The following is a 20,900-nucleotide window of genomic DNA, read 5'->3' as shown; positions in this document are numbered from 1 at the left end:
AATATTGATGCATGGTGTGGATAGGGGGTAGGTGGATGGATGGTAGGTAAAGAATAATAAATTTATAGTATAATAATAAATAAAATTTTAGAGCCCTAAAAATATTAGAATATGTTTATGATTAATAAAGTAAATGGATAAAAACATTTTAATAATAGCTGTCTTGGGAGGGCATGGGGAAAGATTTAAACAGAGTACCTCTCCTGTATTGGCCATGTTTTAATTATTTAAAAAAGAAAAATTTAAAAATGTCAAGTATGACATATAATGTTCAGAATTTATAAAACTTGATACTAGATACTCTGCTTGAGGTTGTTTGCTCTTCATTTAATATCTGTTGTCCATTCTGCCCTGCTCTGTGGGGGATCCTATGCCATGTTCAAAGGTGGGGTTGGTCCTTTTTGGTTTAATTTCCTGGCCTCCGATATCAGCTGACTTCTGGGTGGGTTTAGCCAATAAAAATGTGGCAGAAATAGAGAAACTAGGATATTTCTCCATCAGTTGCCTTGGGTTTCATCTCTTCCATGGCTCCAGTTTGTGTTGGCCTGGCTTGCTATGATTGTTGTTCTAGTTTATTCTGGTACCCCAGTCCCTGGGCTCTGATTAACACTGCCGCTTTTCCCTTATCTGTCCTAATCTAGGAATGGTCAGACTTCCTGCTCTTGCTAATCTCTGGGTTACCTCAGCCATTCCCTGGCTGGCTTTTGTACTGCTTTGTACCTTTGAAACCAGACCCCTGCATTAAATTCCCTTTGTTATGAATACTTGAAAAAGTTTCTGTTTTTGTGGAGGGACCTTGAGTAAAATAGGATACTGTGGTAATAGATAGATAGATAGATACTCTCAGTATTTTATACAAAAAAAAAAAAAAACAGTCCAAATTATAGCTTGAGTATCAGTTATTATATGAACTCAATTAGTACCTAATTAATAATGAACAAAATTACAATTTGTTAGTTTATGATATACTTATATTAATCAGGAATTAAGTCTGATAAACTGGATTGTGTGAATGTATGCATGAGATGTGTTTTTATTTTCCTAAAATACTCTCTCACTGACCCCCACTCCCATAGGAATTCAGAGCTTCTGAACTGCTTCGAAGTGGACTGGACAGATCTAAGTACCTTTTGGTGAAGGAAGCCAAAATCATTGCTATGACTTGTACTCATGCTGCTTTAAAACGACATGATTTAGTCAAGCTGGGTTTCAAGGTAGGAACTTATATTTTAGTTCCTCAGTTCATCATAGCTGTTATGTCTTTCTTTTCTCTCCTTTCCCTTGCTTTTCTTTAAAAAATTTTTTTTCTAATTTAAATTTTCCTTTCCTTTTCTTTCCTTTACCGAGGCCATTTCCCTTGAAGGTTGGCTTACCTGTTACTGATGTTCACACCTACAGTTACTTAAAAATGTCTCTTCTGACAAATAAGGGATGGTAACTTCTGATGTTTATATGATTAGCAACCTCTAAATCTGATTTTTCTAAGTCTGCTTATCAGTAATATGTCCATTAAGTAACATTATAATTAAATGATTGTCTCACCAAATTCTAATATTTGCTAGGGTAATTGATTTGTATTCACTATATTAAAAAAACCTCCAAATAGACCTAAAAGCTGTAAAACTAACATTTGACACACGTATTCACCTATAGACATTTATATGCTTACACTGTTCATGTTTTATTTATTTATTTATTTATTTTTTCTGTTCATGTTTTAAAGATACATCCGCTCCCACTTATTTGTTCCATTCAGTAGATGGAAAGCCTTCCATATAAGAATATGGAATACTCTTATTTAGATGGTAGAATGAGATGTTAAAATGATTTCATCATATGATAAAGACAGGAGAACTAATGGGTACCATAGCCTGATAGCCTATGACTTGTTTAAAGTGGAATGTAATAAGAAAGCAGTAAATTTGAATTTGCTTTATAACTTTGCTAGTGATATTGGCCTAAATGCAAATCATTTAACTTCTCTGCAGTTGGCTTATCCATTGTTTAAAATAGGCTTTGAAATAAATAAATAAATAAATAAATAAATAAATAAATAAATAAATAGGCTTTGTGTGCTGGTTTGAATTCAAAGTTAGTAAAGCATATGTTGTTAATGAAAGTGACTGACAATTTTTAAATGTTGTGAGCTCACTGGAGGTAAGTGCTAAATAAGTTCAAGGTGATAGAGTAGTTGCTATCTTAGATGGAAGGTTCCTCAGTTGCAAGGTAGCACAAGCACAATGATTTATTAAAAGGTACTGTGAACTTATGTTAGTGGTGTGAACCTACCCTTTTGCAAATTATCAGTGAGAACTTTTCGCCTAAATATTTTGTTCTTGGGCTGACATATAAAATATGCTTTGTATTTGATATTAAATCATATCAGTTTAATAAGGGAAATTATGCAACAGTATTTTATGATTTCAAATCATATCAGTTAAATAACAAGGGAAATATGCAACTTTTCACATGCATATTCTAAAAACATTACTTGTAGCTTATCAAATTTTCATTAATCACTTATATGGTAAGCATCTACATATATAGTTAGCATGAGAGCTGACAGTATTCCTTAGATCTTTTGGTATTTTTAATTTTCAAATTTTATTTTTATCAAACTTCCTCTGCATCTGATTTAAGCATTTAAAAACTTGGTAAAGCTACTTAGAACATTAAGAAAGGGCAGTCCCCTACTTCCTGATGAACCAGTCTTTCAATTCTTTTAGTATTTTTTGTGTTCTTTTTATCTATATCAATAAAGAATATTAAATTTGCATTTTAGGGGCACCTGGGTGTCTCAGTAGGGTAAGCATCTGCCTCTGGCTTGGGTCATGATCCCAGGGTCCTGGGATAGAGCCCAGTATGAGGCTCCCTGTGCAGTAGGAACCTGCTTCTCCCCCTCCTGTCCTCCCCACCCCCCCACCTGTGCTTTCTCTCTGTCAAATAAATAAATAAAATCCTTATAGATAAATAGACCTTGTCTTTTGACCCAGTGCCATCCCCAAGGAAACACGCATGCACAGTCATGTTCTCTTTTCCTTCTTTAATAGGCCCAATATAGTTATGTCATAATTTTGCTTTGTGATTAAAATTGCCTTTTAAAAAAGCAGAATCTGTAGATACATTTTTTTGTAAGTTAAATTGCATTAGATTTTCAGAGTTATTTTTCAGAAAGTAGGCTCTTTAAACCATCTTGAGCTACTTTCACTCTGTTTTGCCTGTCATGTCTATTATCCTGAGAGTCCACACAGGGACTTGTGAGAAAATGTAGATCTTAGAACAACAACAACAACAACTCCTCCTCCTCCTCCTCCTCCTCCTCCTCCTCCTCCTCCTAAACTCCCATAGGGAGGACCTAACTAATCCTTGTAATAGGGAAATTCAACATCAGATAGAGCTAGAGAAGACATCTATCCACATGTCTTTAGGTATTTTCAATAAGAAACAGTACAGAATTGAGCCTTAACTTTCATCATTGGATGTCCAATGGAAATTCATCTCAGCTACTTGTCTTGGACAGGTAGATACAAGCACAGTTTGGTAAAAATGAGTAACACAGAAATGACAGTATATGTAAACAATTCATTTAAAAACAGAGTTCATAGGGTACCCTATTGGCAGGGTGGCTGAAACTGAAAAAACATAATCATAATAAAATAAAAGTTAATTAAGCTTTAAGATTAAATATGCTCTTACCTTCCACCTTCCCAAGAAGCAAAATAAGAGGAGAGAACTTTAAAAACACGAAACAAAGAAATAATTTGTACTTAGTAAGATTCTCAAAGATATTTTACCAATAAGACAAGGAAGAGGCTGTCAACTAAGTAACAATCCGAATTAGAAGTGGAAGGGAAAGAAAACATGTTGAGAATAGATCTAGAAGGTAATTGAGCAGATGGAAGAGAAGTAATCATCAAAGAAAGAATGAAATTTCCTGATGTTGGAGAAAGACTTGATTTTTCATTATTTTATAAGTGTGCAGTGCATGACATTACTGGAAACTGGCTAGTGGAAGGATGCAGGCATCAAACAAGTAAATAAACAGAATTACAAATTGTGATATGCTGAGAGATAAAGGAACAGGGTTCTGTGAAATCAGTTTTAACTTGAGAGGTCAGAGAAGACATGGATAAAGTGGGTTTTAAGCTCATAAAGAGCTCGTAAGCTCTTTAAGAATGAGAAAGAGCCAAGCAGACAAAAAATGAAGAGAGTAGTATTGCAGAGAGCCTAAGGCCAGAATGGTTTTTGCCATTTCTAAGAAAATGAAATAGGTCAATGTGGATGAAGCTTAATTACTAAGGAGAGAGGTGGCATTTAAGGTAAGAGAGGAATGACAGTGACCAAATTTAATATAGGCCTGTATTAATACATCTCTTCCAGGTCATATTCCAGGATCTTTTCCCCAAGACAATTGGAAACTAGTGAAGGGTTTGAAACCAGTAGGTGACATGATCCTGATCTGACACCTGTTGTATCAGTGGTTTAGGGGGAGGCAAGCCAGGAAGGGGAGGGGCTAATAGAACGTGGCTTAGATTTTAGTGGTAGTGGTAGTAGAAATGGAGAGAGAGTTTTGAAGATAAAATTGCATGCTTTGATGACAAATTGAATGCCAGGAGTAAAACAGATATTAACAGAGGTAGATTGTCAAGTGCTGGGTAGGATTTGTAAAGGAAAAAAAATACCCCAAAATACTACCTAGGGTAAGAGTACCAATGGAAATCACCTCATATATAATCATAAATTGATTCTTGTTTACATAGAACTGAATGAACTGAGATAAAAAACAATTTGGTAAGCAATGCAAGAAATGATATGAAGGATATCTCAAGGTTGAATTGTATATTTAGGGTGCTTCCCTGAGGTTACATATTTGAACTAGAAAAACGGGCATTATGATAAATAAGTTCATGAACTTTCTGTTTGAATAATTTGTATGATACTATTTTCATCTGAAATTATTTGGAGTTTTTTTGGACAGCTATAGTGAAAGTTGTTTGGCTTTCAAGCTGTCTTTTTGAAAAGCTTTCCTTTTTCTCCGTTTTTCAGTATGACAACATTTTAATGGAAGAAGCTGCACAGATTCTGGAGATAGAAACTTTTATACCTCTTCTTCTACAGGTAAGAAACAGATCTGAGGCCAAGAAAGTAGAGTTTGAAGAATTCTGGGGGACAGTGTCAAAGAGCTACACAGTTTTGGGGGGCTAATTGCCAGACTTACATATTCTCTTTAACTTCATTATGTTTGCTATTCTATTTTAAGCCTGTAAACTTCCTTTAATCTATTCACTGGTTATTTAGTAGTTTGTTGTTTCCGGGAGTACTATTTAAAAATTCATGGTTTATCTAAGTTTCGAAAAGACTTAGTAATTTTAATCAAGAAAATTACATTGTTACACAGTCTGGAGGGTAGATGAGCAATTTTTTTTTTCATTTCTTTTGTTAGAGTTGTTTCTAGAATTGTTTTTGATGTTGTTCACTGAGTACATTGGTTTTATTTTATGCCTAAATTTTTCTGAGCTAAATGGTGATGTTTAAGAATGTTTCTTATTGTACTATAGTCTTTACTATGGAAGAATTAAAAACAAAATGTGGAATTCCCAATTTAAGAATAGAGACTGCTTCAACTTCTAGATAAATTGGATCTAACAGTTGTTTTATAAGCAAAGTTGCTTGGGATTCGGAATGTGTTTTATCACGGTGTGTTTAAAAGGAACCAGGAGTTGTGCAAAGTAGGAAATCACAGTAGTAGTGTGGGAGATTAAAAAACATAATGTTTACTATTTGGGGGGTTTTCATACTGGCTCTTGGCATAATTGTAATACAAAGTATATTCTTGGACATCTGTTCATTTCCTTGCTTGGGCCTCTTTTTCTTTCTATGCACCCCTTACCTAATTCTGATCTGAGTCTCCCAGACCCCCTTGGCTTGCCCTGCCTGTTAAAGTGGGGTAATTGCATGCTTGCCTTCCCATTCCCTCCACCCTACCTCACCATCAGTCAACCTGTTTGTGGTTCACAAGTCATTCTATAAATTTTCCAGGTTTGTCTCTGTGGAACCTAGTGAAGAAGAAGTAGTAAGCTAATAAAGCCGCTTGTTTAAATAGCAGGACTCTTGAGTGATGTATTGGAGACTAACAAGGCAATATATTACAGAGTATTTTGACATCTCCTTACTTTTCATTTCTAGAATCCTCAAGATGGTTTTAGCCGACTGAAACGCTGGATTATGATTGGTGATCATCACCAGTTACCTCCAGTCATTAAGAATATGGCCTTTCAGAAGTATTCAAACATGGAGCAATCTCTCTTCACTCGCTTTGTCCGGGTTGGAGTCCCTACTGTGGACCTTGATGCTCAAGGGAGAGCCAGAGCAAGGTAAAGGAGCTATACGTACACCCTATTTAAGGACCCCAGTTCTGTGATCCAATTATTTGATAGCATATTCAGTAGAGACTCTAGAATTTCCTGCTATCTAGGACCTTGCCATCTATTGAATCTGAAAATGCCTTTATTGCCTTCTGCATGGGGTGTGAACTGACCAAATTATTTCCTGTGTACTTCCTTCACTGAGATTAATTCATGAGACTTGTAAACTGAAGCTTCTTTTCACTGTCCCTTCCCCTTTTTTCATGCCCTCAGAAGATACACAGCTAATACCATTTTGAAATCTAAAGCAAAAGGTGGTTAAAAGGAAAACACACCAGTTCTTACAGATATTAAGTGTAGGCCCTATCCTATAATTACCTCAAAGTATTCCTCAATCTATAGATTCTTCCCTGATTTTTTTTTTTTTTTAAAGAGTAAAGATAGCATTTACCTCAGAGAATACAATAGAGCTTTATTTCTGTATCATTAAGTCTTCTGACCTTTGGTTACTTGAAGCAGGGAGGCTAAATTGAAAAAGCATTATTGCTAAAAAGATGAGTGCAGAATGGTTAACATGAAAATTAAAAGAGCACAGCTCCTTAGGAACTCCCTTATGTATATTAAAAGGAGATTTTACATCACTAAATATTTCCTGTTGTGGGGGGATTTGTCTTTGGAAAGCTTGTGTAACCTCTACAACTGGCGATACAAGAATCTGGGAAACTTACCACACGTACAGCTCTTGCCAGAGTTTAGTACAGCAAATGCTGGCTTGCTTTATGACTTCCAGCTCATCAATGTTGAAGATTTTCAAGGAGTGGGAGAGTCTGAACCTAATCCTTATTTTTATCAGGTAAGAAAATCTGTAAAACTTTTAAGTATGTTTGCATTTACCTAGCAGAATTACTACTTAAGTCAGGATACTGAACCATTTGGCTAGCCATTGAAAAAAGCAAAATTAGGTTCTCATCTCTCTCTCTCTCACACACACAAACACACACACACACACTCTCTCTCTCTCTCTCTCACACACACAAACACACAAAAATTTCTGTTTCAGATAGATTCAAGATACATACATCAAAGAAACTAACCACCCTAGAAAGAAGAAAACATTGATTTAATATATAACACGTGTTTGTCATATATATAAAATATGTATTATATAATATTAAGATGATAAAGATCTTGAGCTCATTACCAAAAGCAGGAATCATGAAGAAAAATACTGATTGGAGATCAAAATTTATTTTCAAGATTTAACTAACAGTGGGTTGAATTCCAAATATATATACAGAACTCCTATAAATCACTTTTTAAAATAACACCCCAACAAAAAAATTCAATAAGGATAAGAATATGCAGTTCACAAAAAAAGAGATTTATGGCAAGTATAAGTCACTGGACTGGATTTTCAGCTCTGATAATAGTGTGGAGTAGGTTTTGGGACATTTTCATGCAATGCTTGAAGAAAAGCAATGTGGTGGACAAATTGTCAGTATATATTGGGACGCCTGGGTGGCTCAGTGGTTGAGCATCTGCCTTCTCAGGGCATAATCCCAGGATCTGGGATCAAGTTCAACATGAGGCCCCCTGTGAGGGGCCTGTTTCTGCTTCTGCCGATTTCTCTGCCTCTCTCCCTGTGTGTCTCCCTGTGTGTCTTAAATAAATAAATAAATAAATAAATAAATAAATAAATAAATAAATAAATCTTTTTAAAAAAATTGTCAGTATATATTAAAAAGCAGTGTTTTTACTCTGAAGAATTTATCCTAAAAAATACAGACATATTTGCAAAGACATGTTGCAATGCTAACATGTCCATCAGATCTTTTTCTTTTACTACATATTATTTTAGAAATGAAAACAACTGAAATATCTATCAGGAATTAATTACATCATTACCTATTCCATATAATGAATAGGCATTAAATATGATAACATTATAACTTTGTTTACTGGCAAGAAAAATGTTTATGCTATATTAAATGAAAAAAATTAGATTGGAAAATATATGGTATAGTACTCTTTTTAAAAATGTATTCATTTAGGGGGATCCCTGGGTGGCTCAGTGATTTGGCGCCTGCCTTCGGCCCACGTGTGATCCTGGAGCCCCGGGATCGAGTCCCACATTGGGCTCCCTGCATGGAGCCTGCTTCTCCCTCTGCCTGTGTCTCTGCCTCTCTCTCTCTCTCTCTCTCTGTGTGTGTGTGTCTTTCATGAATGAATAAAATCTTTAAAAAAAAAATGTATTCATTTATTTGAGAGGAAGTGCAGACCAGAGGGAGAGGGGTAGTATCTCAAGCAGACTCCCTGCTGAGCATGGAGCCTGACATAGGGCTAGATCCCACAACCCCGAGGTCATGACCCAAGCTGAAATCAAGAGTCAGGGCATCCCTGGGTGGCTCAGTGGTTTAATGCCTGCCTTTGGCTCAGGGCATGATCCTGGGGTCCCGGGATCAAGTCCCACGTGGGGCTCCCTGAATGGAGCCTGCTTCTCCCTCTGCCTGTGTCTCTGCCTGTGTGTGTGTGTGTGTGTGTGTGTGTGTGTGTCTCATGAATAAATAAATAAAATCTTTAAAAAAAAAAAGAAATCAAGAATCTGATGCTTAACCAACTGAGCCACCCAGGTGCCCCATCTGACTTTATTTTTAAAGAGGAACAGCAAAACATAGAAGTATATACAGATAGTCTATACAAAAAGATCCAGCAACATGTACACCAAAAGATTTTTTGGTGTTTTTTTTTTTAATCTGTACTAGGGATGATGCTTAGATAAAGGTAGTTTGCTATATCAGTACAGACAGTGGGAAGATTTACCAGACATGTAGCTGCTTTTCCCTCCTATCTTCCAAAAAACTAGAAAAGTTTAATGAAAGAGGTAACTTACACCATGAAAGTATAACCAAAAACCAGAATATGAGTGATTTTTCTGAAGGTCTTCTAGGATTTTTCTTTTGCCTTTAGATGAAATCCAGTTTCTTATCTTCCTTTTTTGATTTTCATGTTATGTTTTGTTCTTGTTTTACTTCCTTCTCTCATCTAATGCTTTTAATTTAGTCTCTACTGAACTGGAAGAGCAGCCTTATGTACACTTCCTCACATGCAGATTCAGCTAAGCTTAAATGTAAGCCAGACTGACCAATTTGAGGCCACATCCTCTTCCCACTTAAGGTCGTCTAGTAGAAGTGGGGACCATAAGGAGAGAACAAACACAAAACAGAAGAAAAATACTATTAAGTGTGAGGAAAAAGAAAAAGAAAAAAAACACTGCCCCAAAATTGAGAGTCCACTTACAGTACTGCTAGATGCTAGTAGACTAGATTTTCTGCTGGCTTCTTAGATGGTTACCTCGCTGCTTTGTATTCATATTCCTTTCGTACCTACAGCTGCAGTACACCATATCAGAATATTATTGATCTATATCATGACTTGTAGTCCCAGAAATAGCCTAAGTTGGTGACTTTTATTTTATGATTATTCCATATATTGCTAATATATTACAGATATCAAAGAGAAGTAATTATCATATACTCTTTTTATCAGTGTTAGCCTAGGATAGGATTATTCCTTAGTTGTTTTTTTTTTAAGATTTATTTATTCATGAGAGACACAGAGAGAGAGAGCAAGAGAGGCAGAGACATAGGCAGAGGGAGAAGCAGGCTCCATGCAAGGAGCCTGACATGGAACTCGATACTGGGACTTCAGGATCACGCCCTGGGCCAAAGGCAGGCGCTAAACTGCTGAGCCACAGCCACCCAGGGATCCCTATTCCTTAGTTTTATGGAAGGTGTTCACTTGTCCAAGTTGACTTCACTTCTTGAGATGTGATAAATGAATTGTGCCAGTTAACCATTCTTCCTGCAAAATTGAAACAAGAGGAAATAATTGCATAATCTGATGATGTTTACATTACAGAATCTTGGAGAAGCAGAATATGTAGTGGCACTTTTTATGTACATGTGTTTACTTGGTTACCCTGCTGATAAGATCAGTATTCTAACAACATATAACGGGCAAAAGCATCTTATTCGTGACATCATCAATAGACGATGTGGAAGCAATCCGTTGATTGGAAGACCAAATAAGGTAATTTTGTGAATATGATATGTTCTTTTATTTATCATGTTGGCAAGATGGGAATATTTGTATTTACTACAAGTTATTTATATTTTTCTGCTCTCTCCTTTTAATACATGAGAAAATGAAATAATAGGAACTATAAATAATTCTCTAGCATTCCCTTCTGACAGTGTTATTGGTTTGCTGTGAACTTTATCACAACTACAACATTGAAGATTTTTATTGAAGGTAATCAGAAATAAATGATCCTAAAAATATTTGTTGGTAAAATGGAGGATAATGGAATTACATTATTTGTGTACCGTTATAGTAGAAATAGGAATTTCTACTATAGCATTTTTTATTTTGTTGTTTTGCAAAGGTATAATACTGCATTTTAATGTGTATGTATGTATGTGAGAGAGTGTTTTTTTTTTTCTTGAGAATAAGGGAAGATTGTAAAGTACCTTCAGACCTAAAGATTGTTTTATACTTTTTTTGTGTGTGTGTAGTAGGAAGTAATACCAAATAAACATGAAGATGTTTGATTATATCAATAAAGGTTGAAAGGTTAGAATAACATATATTACTTATGATGAGATTAAGACTTTGGTTGTAAACATGGCTATATAAAAGCTCTTTCACTTTTTCTTGGAAATCATTGAAGAGTAACAGGAAAATGGGAGGGGAAGACAAATGACATTTTTAGCGAGATGATACAAATCAAGTGACTAAGATCAGGAAGAAAATATGGGAAGAAGAGAATTTGGGGGACCAGTCTTGAAAGGACCAGCAAAACACTTCTGAAGGTGAATGACACACACTGAAGCATAAGAGCCACATTCCTATTACTGAACAATGGATATGGATGGGAATTGCGGTGAGCAGAAACCTTTGTAGGCCCAGACTGGTTCAAAAAAGCCTATAGGAAAGCCAAAAAACAGACTTGTCTCTGTAGTAGCAGAAGAATAGAGAACCTTCTGTTGTGAAAACCATCTGATCTTTAGGAAACCATCCAGCCCAACCCGACTTAACCTCTTGCTCATAGCTAATCAAAGAAACCCACTTATTCAGTGATGAAATAGAAAAAGGAACCTAGCATGAGCTCAATTTATATAGGGAAGAAGAAGGGCATCAAAACATACTGACAAGACATTTGCTTCAGAAAACATTGGTCTGGAACAGATGAAAACTTTGAATACACATTGGCTGTGAATTTTAAAATGCTTAAGTAACCATTTCTGGGGGGGGTAGGCTACAAAGCAGAGAAATTTAATAACTCGGGAAGAGATGAAATATGAGCTGGAAGAAAATAAAAACACAGAAATGGAGACAAAGTTGAAAGGAGTACAAGGACACACTCCATGTGGAAAGTGAAAATGAGAAATTAGTAACTTTGAAATAAAGAAAACCTGGAAATAGAAGAGCCTCGGTATCTGAATCCTCTTATTTAGAATAGAAAAACTTAAAAGGAAAGTTATTCTTTCTCATTATAAGAAGACAAGAGTGAAACGGCTCCAGGGCTGGGTTAGTGACGACTCCATGATGTCAACAAAGACCTAGGTTCATTTTTATCCATGATGTCAACAAAGACCAAGGTTCATTTCATCCTTCTGTTCTGCCATTTTGAGTGTGTGAGCCCAGTTCTCAGACACACTCTCTCCATGGTCAGGTTGGCAACAGAAATTTCCAGGGATTACATCCACGCATAAGAGCAGAAGAATTAAACCCAAAATATAAGAACCCCTGCAACAGTCATTGTTAAATAAGGATAGCCTAAAATAAAATCGGCAAATGAATAGACAGTCCACACGAGAAAACATAGGAATGGCCAGTAAGCACATGCAAAGTGCTTACCATTGTTTTTCTTCAGGGAAATACACATTAAAACTACAATGAGGTACACTGCACACCAAATAGATTGGCTAAAATTGACAAGATTGACCGTATACCAGTTGTTGGCAAGAATGTGGATCAACTGAAACTTTAAATCTGGAACAATGCTGGTGAATGTGTAGAGTGGTACAGCATCTTTGGAAAACAGTTTGACAGTTTCTCATGAAGTTAAATATACACTTATCATATAGCTCAGCAGTTTCAATCCTGGATATTCATTCAAGAGCATCGAAACATCCACAAAAACACATGAATTGTAGCTTTATTTAAGATAGTCCCAAACCAAATTCAAACTGCTACAGCCACTGTAGAAAACAGTATGGAGGTTCCTCAGAAAGTTAAAAATTAGCTCTACCCTATGATCCAGCAATTGCACTACTGGGTATTTACCCAAAGAATACAAAAACACTAATTCAAAGGGATACATGCACCCCTATGTTTATAGCAGCATAATTTACAATAGCCAACATAGGGAAGCAGCCCACGTGTCCATTGACTGATGAATGGATAAAGATGATGTGTGTGTGCACACATACAACAGAATATTATTTTTAAATATCATTTAAAAAAATGAAATCTTGCCATTTGCAACACGAATGGAGCTAGAAAGTATAATGCTAAGCAAAATAAGTGAGAGAAATACTATATGATTTCAATGATGTGAAATTTAAAAAACAAAAACAAATGAGCAAAGGGGGGGTAAGACAAATTAAGAAACAATTGTAGAGAACAAACTGATGGGGAGGAGGATGGCAGGTTGGGTAAAATAGGTGATGGGGATTAAGGAATATACTTGCCATGATGAGCACCAGGTGATATATAGAATTGTTGAATCATTATATTGTGAAACTAATATAACACTGTATGTTAACTATACTGGAATCAAAATTTAAAACAAAACAAAAACCCCAAACCAGAAACAACCCAAATGGCATGAACAGGTAAATGGGTAAGCAAATGTGGTATATCTGTTCATAGGAATACTATTCAACAGTAAAAAGGTATGAACTTCTCATGGACACAGCACATGAATGAATCTCAAAAACATGCCAAGTGAAAGAAGCTAAACAAAAAAAAAAATGTGATTCCATTTTTATGGAATTTTACAGAGGCAAAAAGTAATCTATAGTGACAGAAAGTAGATCATTGTTTGCTCAGAGCTTAGGAGTACTTTTAACTACAAAGGGGCCGGAGGTGATGGAAAACTTCATCGTGGTACTTATCTAGGAGCATATATTGTCAAAATTGATCAAAGTAAACACTTAAAGTGAGTGGATTTTATTATATGTAAATTACACTTCTGAGAAGTTGATTAAAAATAAATGTTTTGTAAAATTCTTAAAACTATGGACCATGAATTATAGGTTATACAGGTAAACATAAACTTTTTTTGTTGAATTAGTGAAAAGGAGATAAATGCCTGAGTGCCCATATTAGACTGAGACCTGCGTGAATTTTCCTAGTTGTACAGAGTTTCAAACTGAGCAAAAGTACTATGAAGATTACTTGGGTTGTTTTTGTTTTTGTCAGAAGGATGTTGTTCATGAGAACTAAGAATATGCTAGATAGTAAGTGAGTATACTAAGTTTTGCTGCTGGACATCAAACCTGGGATACCAGGTTATAAGATTAACAGGTCCCTGCATCCATGGAGTCGGGCAGTCTAGTAGGGGAAGACTGTTAATTCTACAGATAGTAATTTTGTTGTCAGCAGACATTAAGACCAGTGCTATGAGTGTAAATAACATAGGGACACAGCCTAATCTGGTTACTAAAGTTTATTTCATAGAATTCATTAATAACTGGTTTTCTCAACTCCCCAAGTATATATGATCATGTTTCTTTTGGGATTGATTATTTTAATAAGATTTTTATTTCTTGCATATTATTTAAAAGATCTCTCTAGAATCTTGTTATTGTGCTTTGGAAAATATACCATATTTCCCATTTTTTCTTCCTAGGTGACAACTGTTGACAGATTTCAGGGTCAACAGAATGATTATATTCTTCTTTCTCTGGTACGAACCAGGGCAGTGGGCCATCTGAGGTACATAAGGGAGATCTTTTATCTTATTGAACTTTATTATCTGCTTTAAGTTTAAAGCATAATTAATTGTTTGGGCAGCCTTTGGTTTGGAGGCTTTTTGTTGGAATGTAACAGTATCAGATTCTTTGTACAGTTAACTATTGTCATTGCCTCTGATTTTTTTGAATCTTAAATATTTTAGTACATTTACTTTCTAGTCTTCAGTAACACCCAGAGATAGCATTTTATTATAAAATCTTAATATATCATATATATATATATATATATATATATATAATGTCAGAAATTAAAAGAGATAAGGTGGTAAAGAGTCTTCAAAGTACATTTTTCATTGTACAGGATTTCTGACCTTTTTCTCACTTTTTTCTCAGTCTTTCAGCTTCATTGTTAGAGGATAAAGGAACCATTTGTTCTCCCAGGATTAAGAATTGTCAAAAATAACAATAATCTATTTTTATCATTTATTGTGATGTATTTATGCGTCAGAGATTTATGAGAAAAATATCTTCTTACTACAAAGCAGCCATTTAGATTTATATAAATCTTTATCTCATATGACTTACTAACAAAACTATAATGAGAGTTCATTTTATTATTTTACTTGGTGGATATAAAGAGAAAAGTCTCCAAGCTCTCATAATGTTGTCATTAAGTCAAAATCTATTTGGAGCTTAGCCCAGTGATCAGGCTCCATTAGAACGATAACTTTTATGTAAGAGTAAACAAAAATGTAATGTCTCAAAAAATTGTTTGAAAACTATTGCATTCTAAAATAGTTTTTTGTTTTTTGTTTTTTGTTTTTTGTTTTTTTGCTTATTTATCAAACATGTATTTGGAGAGTCAGTTTTCTAAAAAAAAACAGTTCTTTTTCTGCATTGAGATTTATAGCTGCTGTCTGAATGGGGCATCATTATGATTTACATAGTTAAAATCTCTCCAAAACTCACAGTATAAATATGTGAATACTGTGTCATTCCCTCCCCATCTTTTTTCTTATGGTGACATGCTTTTGTCTTTTTCACATTCTTATGACTTGACTTCTTGTTCCATAATTCTCATGTAGCTACTTAGACCTTGTAGTCAGTGCACTGGTCATAATAACCCCCCCCTCAGAAACAAAAACATCAACATAAAGGTTAGTGATAAAGCAATAACTTTACTTGGCTTAACTAGTCACTTGATTTTGATTAACCTAATGTTTATTCTGTTTTTAAAGCTTAACTTTTATTAAGCTTAACTTTTTATTACTATAGCTTTACTGGGAATATTTAGTAGAATAAGTAAAAAAAAGAAAAAAAGCTACATACATATGTTATTAATCTTGAACTATCCTAATTAATTTTGTTTATTTCTAAAAGGGATGTCCGTCGCTTAGTGGTGGCCATGTCTAGAGCCAGACTTGGATTGTATATCTTTGCAAGAGTATCCCTCTTCCAAAACTGTTTTGAACTAACTCCAGCTTTCAGCCAGCTTACTGCCCGTCCACTTCATTTGCATATAATTCCAACAGAACCTTTCCCAACCAGTAGAAAGGTAAGACTCTCCATTGTGTAGAGCAGCACTGTTCTTTAGATGACCCAGTAGCTAGGAACAGCATCACATGGATCATCCAGTCACTGGTTTAGAGTGTTCCTGACACTGTAGAACTGAACTAGATTTTCTGTGCAAAATAATAATTACATGCTAACATTTATTGAGTACTCACTATGTATTAAGCAGTTAGTTCTTCCCATACATTATCTCTTTTCATCTCACTTAATCTTCCTGTTCAGTAGGTTTTCATATCAACCCCATTTTATGTATGAGGAAACAGGATGAGCAAAGTCCATTAGTTTGGTCATGTATCTCATAGGTAAAGAATCCAAGATTTGAAAACCCAGGCAGTGTGACCCCAGAATCCACATAAAGCACTGTACTGTACTGTACTACCTTTGTTCAGCTTTTTTTTTTTTTTTAAGATTTTATTTATTTATTCATGAGAGACACAGGCAGAGGGAGAAGCAGGCTCCATGCCGGGAGCCCGATGCGGGGCTCAGTCCCGGGACTCCAGGATCACACCCTGAGCCAAAGGCAGGCGCCAAACCGCTGAGCCACCCAGGGATCCCCCTTTGTTCAGCTTTTTAAGGAGATTTTAACCCATTACATGGTAACAGTAATAAATGGTTTAGCTCTTGGAGAACTCTTAAGAAAGCTACATTTTGTAGAATGTAGGAAGGGATAGCACATAGACTTAACAAAGGACATACTCAGTGTTCCTCCTCCTCATCCCTGCTACCTTTCCAACCCCCACCCCAACAGGTGACCAGTCCCTTTAGTTTCTCCTTCATTCTTCCCACAGTTCCTTTTGCATAAAGAAGCAAATACCTGTTTATTTTCTTAGATTTTCTTTCTTTCATAAAGATTAGCATACTAACTAATCTTGAGGTTGTGACTTTTGGGCTTTGCATTTTTCACTTACTGCAATGTCTGAGGAGTCCATTTGGATTTTAAATAAATGTTCACAGTATACTTCTTCCCCCCCCAAAAAAAAAAAAATTCTGTGTTATAGTAAGGCTGAGTACATTTTTTTAAAACTGCATTCATTCATTCATTCATTCATTCATTTGAAATGATGCTATGGAGGAATAGAAGGATAAGGGTGGAATGATTTGATGGGATGGGGCCATACGAAGCCTTTAGTGTCAGCCTCTGCAGTCTGGACAGGGTCTGAGGCACAGTCTTATGCAAAGGCTGCAGGGACACAGTTGGAGGCACATAGAGGAGATTGGTCAGTGCCAATGAAGAGAAGGCTTGAAAACCAGTGCTTTACCCAACACCACGGATTCAGGCCCTGGGGGTGCTGAGGGCTAAGAGCACCTGCCCATCTTCTGCTCAAGAGACCAGTGCCGGAGGTGGAGAGGACTGCACAGCTAGCGCTACATCTCAGAAGAGGCAGCTCCCAATGGAACCACCAGACAATAAGCAAACAAATAAAAATCATAAAACAAAAACGAAACCTTCCATGTTGTAAACTCCATATTATTACATAGTTGTAACAGAATGACGGTCTTTGCACACAGGTGTGACCATTGCAGAAAGTGACCATTATCCAAAGAACACCTGCCTACATGTAATACTGCCATCCTGCTTAATTCTTAGAAGTACTATTTAATACACTTATTTCTGAAATTAGGTGCGCTAATTTGTTACTTTATGGTAAAAATCATTTTCTTGATAGAAATTTTTTACCTTTATGGTTTTCTGAACTACTTCTATAGTAAGAGGCTTTATAAATATTATATAATTGACTGTAAATAGGAAAGTTGTTCATCTTTACTCTAGGATGGCTTAGGAAGAAGTGCAAAATTTTTATTGTCTCTATTTGCTTTACCACTTTACCTGCACTAGTAGAGCAGTGTTTCTTAGATGGTTGTCGGAAACTACTACATCAGCATCTCCTCATTCTGTATCAGACCTACTGAATCTCAGTCTCTGGGAGCTGGAGCCAACACACCTCCACCATTTAAGTCTTCTCAGATAGTTCTGATACATACCACAAAGTTTGGACTTTTAATATTTGACCATATACTTTATTAGTTAAAAAAAAAAATCTTTTGAATTTTGACCCTTCTAATAGTCTGTATATTAAGTAATAGTAATGTTAGCTTAGTTTTAGAAAACCATAAATAGGAAAAAATTTTAATATTTTCTTTCTGAATAAACTTGAAATTGCCTTTGGAGCAAACAAGGTATTAGAGACCATACTTTAGGCCATGTTGATTTTTCTCTGTATTCAAATGATCATTTATCTCTTATTCTTCTATGTGAGTTCCTAGACCCAAACTCCTATTTTACTTGCCAGCCTGAAATTGTATTAAAGGATAATAACTCTTAGTTCTCTTCTAGTCTCTACATTTTGCTAAATTTAAATTCAATCTCTCTTTATGAAGTCGTTATTTAGCTCTCACACTTACATCTTAACATCCTGGTACTATTCAGATGTCCTCCAAACCCTAGTACTGCTTATACATAAGATGGAGACATGGGCTTCTGGAATGTTTGTTTTTAGCATATCAACTTCTCACTGTACTTAATTTTCTTTTTGCCTTCTAGAATGGAGAACGACCATCTCATGAAGTACAGATAATAAAGAACATGCCCCAGATGGCAAACTTTGTGTACAACATGTACATGCATTTGATACAGACCACACACCATTATCATCAGGTGAGTTTTCTCAAAATTCACTCTTATTTTTCTTGTTGTAGAAAGAATCATCTCCTTTGCAGACTATACCTTTAAAGTATATAATTCAATATGTTCTGATATATACAGAACATACTGAATTATATGTATATGTATATATACAGATATATATACGTATATATATCTAGCATACTATATATGTATATATGAATATATATCTATATGTACACATATATCTGTGTGTGTGTGTGTGTGTATATGTATATATATACACACACACTGATATATACTGTAGTGACGGTTTCACCGAAACCGTCACTACAGTCAAGATAATAAACAATCATTATCCCCAAAAGTTTCCTCATGCCCCTTGGTAACCCTTTTCATCCTTCACCAATCCTGTTCCCACCTTTCCAGGCAACCAAGGATCTTACCATCAATCTGTAATCCTTTCCTTTTATTGCCAAATAGTATCCCATTATATGGACCTACCACGATGGACATTTGGGTTCTTTCCAACTTTGGCAATCACAAGTAAAGTTGCTGTGAACATTCTTGTACCTCTCTTTGTATTTTCTTTTGGGCAAATCCCTAGGAGTAGAATGGCTGAATAATAAAGTAATATGTGTTCAACTTTTTAAGAAATTGCCCATCCCTTTTGCCAGTTAGTTGGCACCATATTCCCAGCAGCAGTATACAAGAGCTGTAGTTGATATACATCCTCACCCACACTTGTGATGTAAAGCTGCTCCAGGGTTCTTTTTTTTTTTTTTTTTTAAGATATATTACTTATTTATTCATGAGAGACACAGAGAGAGGCAGAGACACAGGCAGAGGGAGAAGCAGGCTCCTTCAGGAACCCAATGTGGAACTTGATCCCGGATCCTGGGATCACGACCTGAGCCTAATGTAGCCGCCCAACCACTGAGCCACCCAAGCATCCCTGCTCCAGGGTTCTATTGGTTGGGGACAGAAGCTTCAGGCCCTGCTGCTCCTCTCTGCCATGGTTGTGTCTGAAGGCATGGTTCCTCACCACCCCTCAGAGGGCTCTTGATTGAAGTTGGCCCTTGAGTTGTAACAGTCAGTCCTAATCAGCCACTGTTTTTGCAGAAGTGTTAAAGCAAATTTCTTGGCTAAAAAAAACTGATAGATTTTCATATTATTTTCTTCCCTGAAGATCTAATATGTTACTTGATCTTTGGAGTCAGCAAGATCTAGGCCATTGTCATCAGAGTTATGTTTGTAATATAAAATGGTAAGTGGTGTTTTAGAGAACTCTAGATCGAACAGTATCTATTAGGAAGATAATATTCATGAGCATAACTTTATAAGCCGGTGTTTTTTTCATTGGAGTTCACACTGATTTTTTCTTTATTTTTATTAGACTTTATTACAGCTGCCACCTGCTATGGTAGAAGAAGGTGAGGAAGTTCAAAGTCAGGAAACAGAGTTGGAAACAGAAGAAGAGGCCAATCCTGCTCAAGCTGATCTATCCAGTCTGACAGATGCCACCTCCAGTCAAGAATCCTCAGCATCTCAGACTGAAAGCACCCCCAATCAGACAGGAGCTAGTTCCAGTCCAGAAGCCATCCCTACTACATCTGATATCACTGCTACTGTGGCAGGACCTGTAACTGTACCAGCAGAGGCTAATGCCTCTCAAGCTGTCACACCTGCCCCAGAGGAGACCAAGTAGCCAAACTGTGGCCTTTCTTAGGGAGGACATTTCATTTGTAAAGTCTAATAAGTAAAGCTACTTTTTGTATTTTATATTTGCTTCTGCTCTTTTAAGGGTACTAGTTAATGTTCATTCCTTATTTTTGGTAACTGATCTTCGTGTTTGTCTTCTTGGATATATTTAAAAGAAAATTATGTGTGAACAACTTGTTTCATTTGTTCAGTCAGAAGGGCAAATAGCCATTCATTTGATATTTTTATAATTAAATGCTGTAATCATACCTACATTACAAGAGTTTTCTGTAGAATACACAAGACATATTTGCCATTTTCAGTGAAACTTTCTGAGGAAAAGGACAAAATTAACCATAAACGCCCTGAAGTAAGTGTTCAAATTGGGAAGAAGTGGTTTCTTCTATTACAGTATCAGATATTCAAGTTGTGTTTCCTTTTTTCCTTTGGCTGCCATAGATAGATACAGACCTCTCCAGTTAGTCGAAGAGACTACATGTATTTCCTTCCCCAAAGTCTTATGTATTAGAACCACCTAGGATATCTATTTATTCTTAGGGCCACTCTAGACCTAATTAGGATGTCAGGATTAGGACCTAGGTGTCTGTGTTTTAGCAAGTGCTCTTAATGTTTGAGATGTTATCGAAATAGCATCAA

At 35.9% G+C, this 20,900-nt stretch overlaps 1 protein-coding gene across 5 annotated transcripts in view; it reads left to right on the top strand.

The window, feature by feature from the left end:
- The window catches only part of AQR (aquarius intron-binding spliceosomal factor), a 99,426-nt gene extending 78,914 nt beyond the window's left edge, over positions 1-20,512 (top strand). For all 5 annotated transcript variants that reach the window (XM_025473291.3, XM_049104490.1, XM_049104491.1 and 2 more), the window contains 9 exons: positions 1,077-1,214; positions 5,047-5,118; positions 6,187-6,374; positions 7,047-7,218; positions 10,284-10,454; positions 14,284-14,369; positions 15,728-15,902; positions 18,462-18,575; positions 19,939-20,512. In XM_025473291.3, the coding sequence (XP_025329076.1) occupies positions 1,077-1,214; positions 5,047-5,118; positions 6,187-6,374; positions 7,047-7,218; positions 10,284-10,454; positions 14,284-14,369; positions 15,728-15,902; positions 18,462-18,575; positions 19,939-20,250 (1,428 nt within the window). In that variant the 3' untranslated portion in view covers positions 20,251-20,512. The remainder of the gene's footprint in view (positions 1-1,076; positions 1,215-5,046; positions 5,119-6,186; positions 6,375-7,046; positions 7,219-10,283; positions 10,455-14,283; positions 14,370-15,727; positions 15,903-18,461; positions 18,576-19,938) is intronic.
- Positions 20,513-20,900: the final 388 nt, after the last annotated feature.

Source organism: Canis lupus, chromosome 30, assembly GCF_003254725.2.
Source record: "Canis lupus dingo isolate Sandy chromosome 30, ASM325472v2, whole genome shotgun sequence".
NCBI classification, from domain to species: Eukaryota; Metazoa; Chordata; class Mammalia; order Carnivora; family Canidae; genus Canis; species Canis lupus.
The sequence above is the reverse complement of the archived record's forward strand: the minus strand, read 5'-3'. Positions and strand labels throughout refer to the sequence as shown.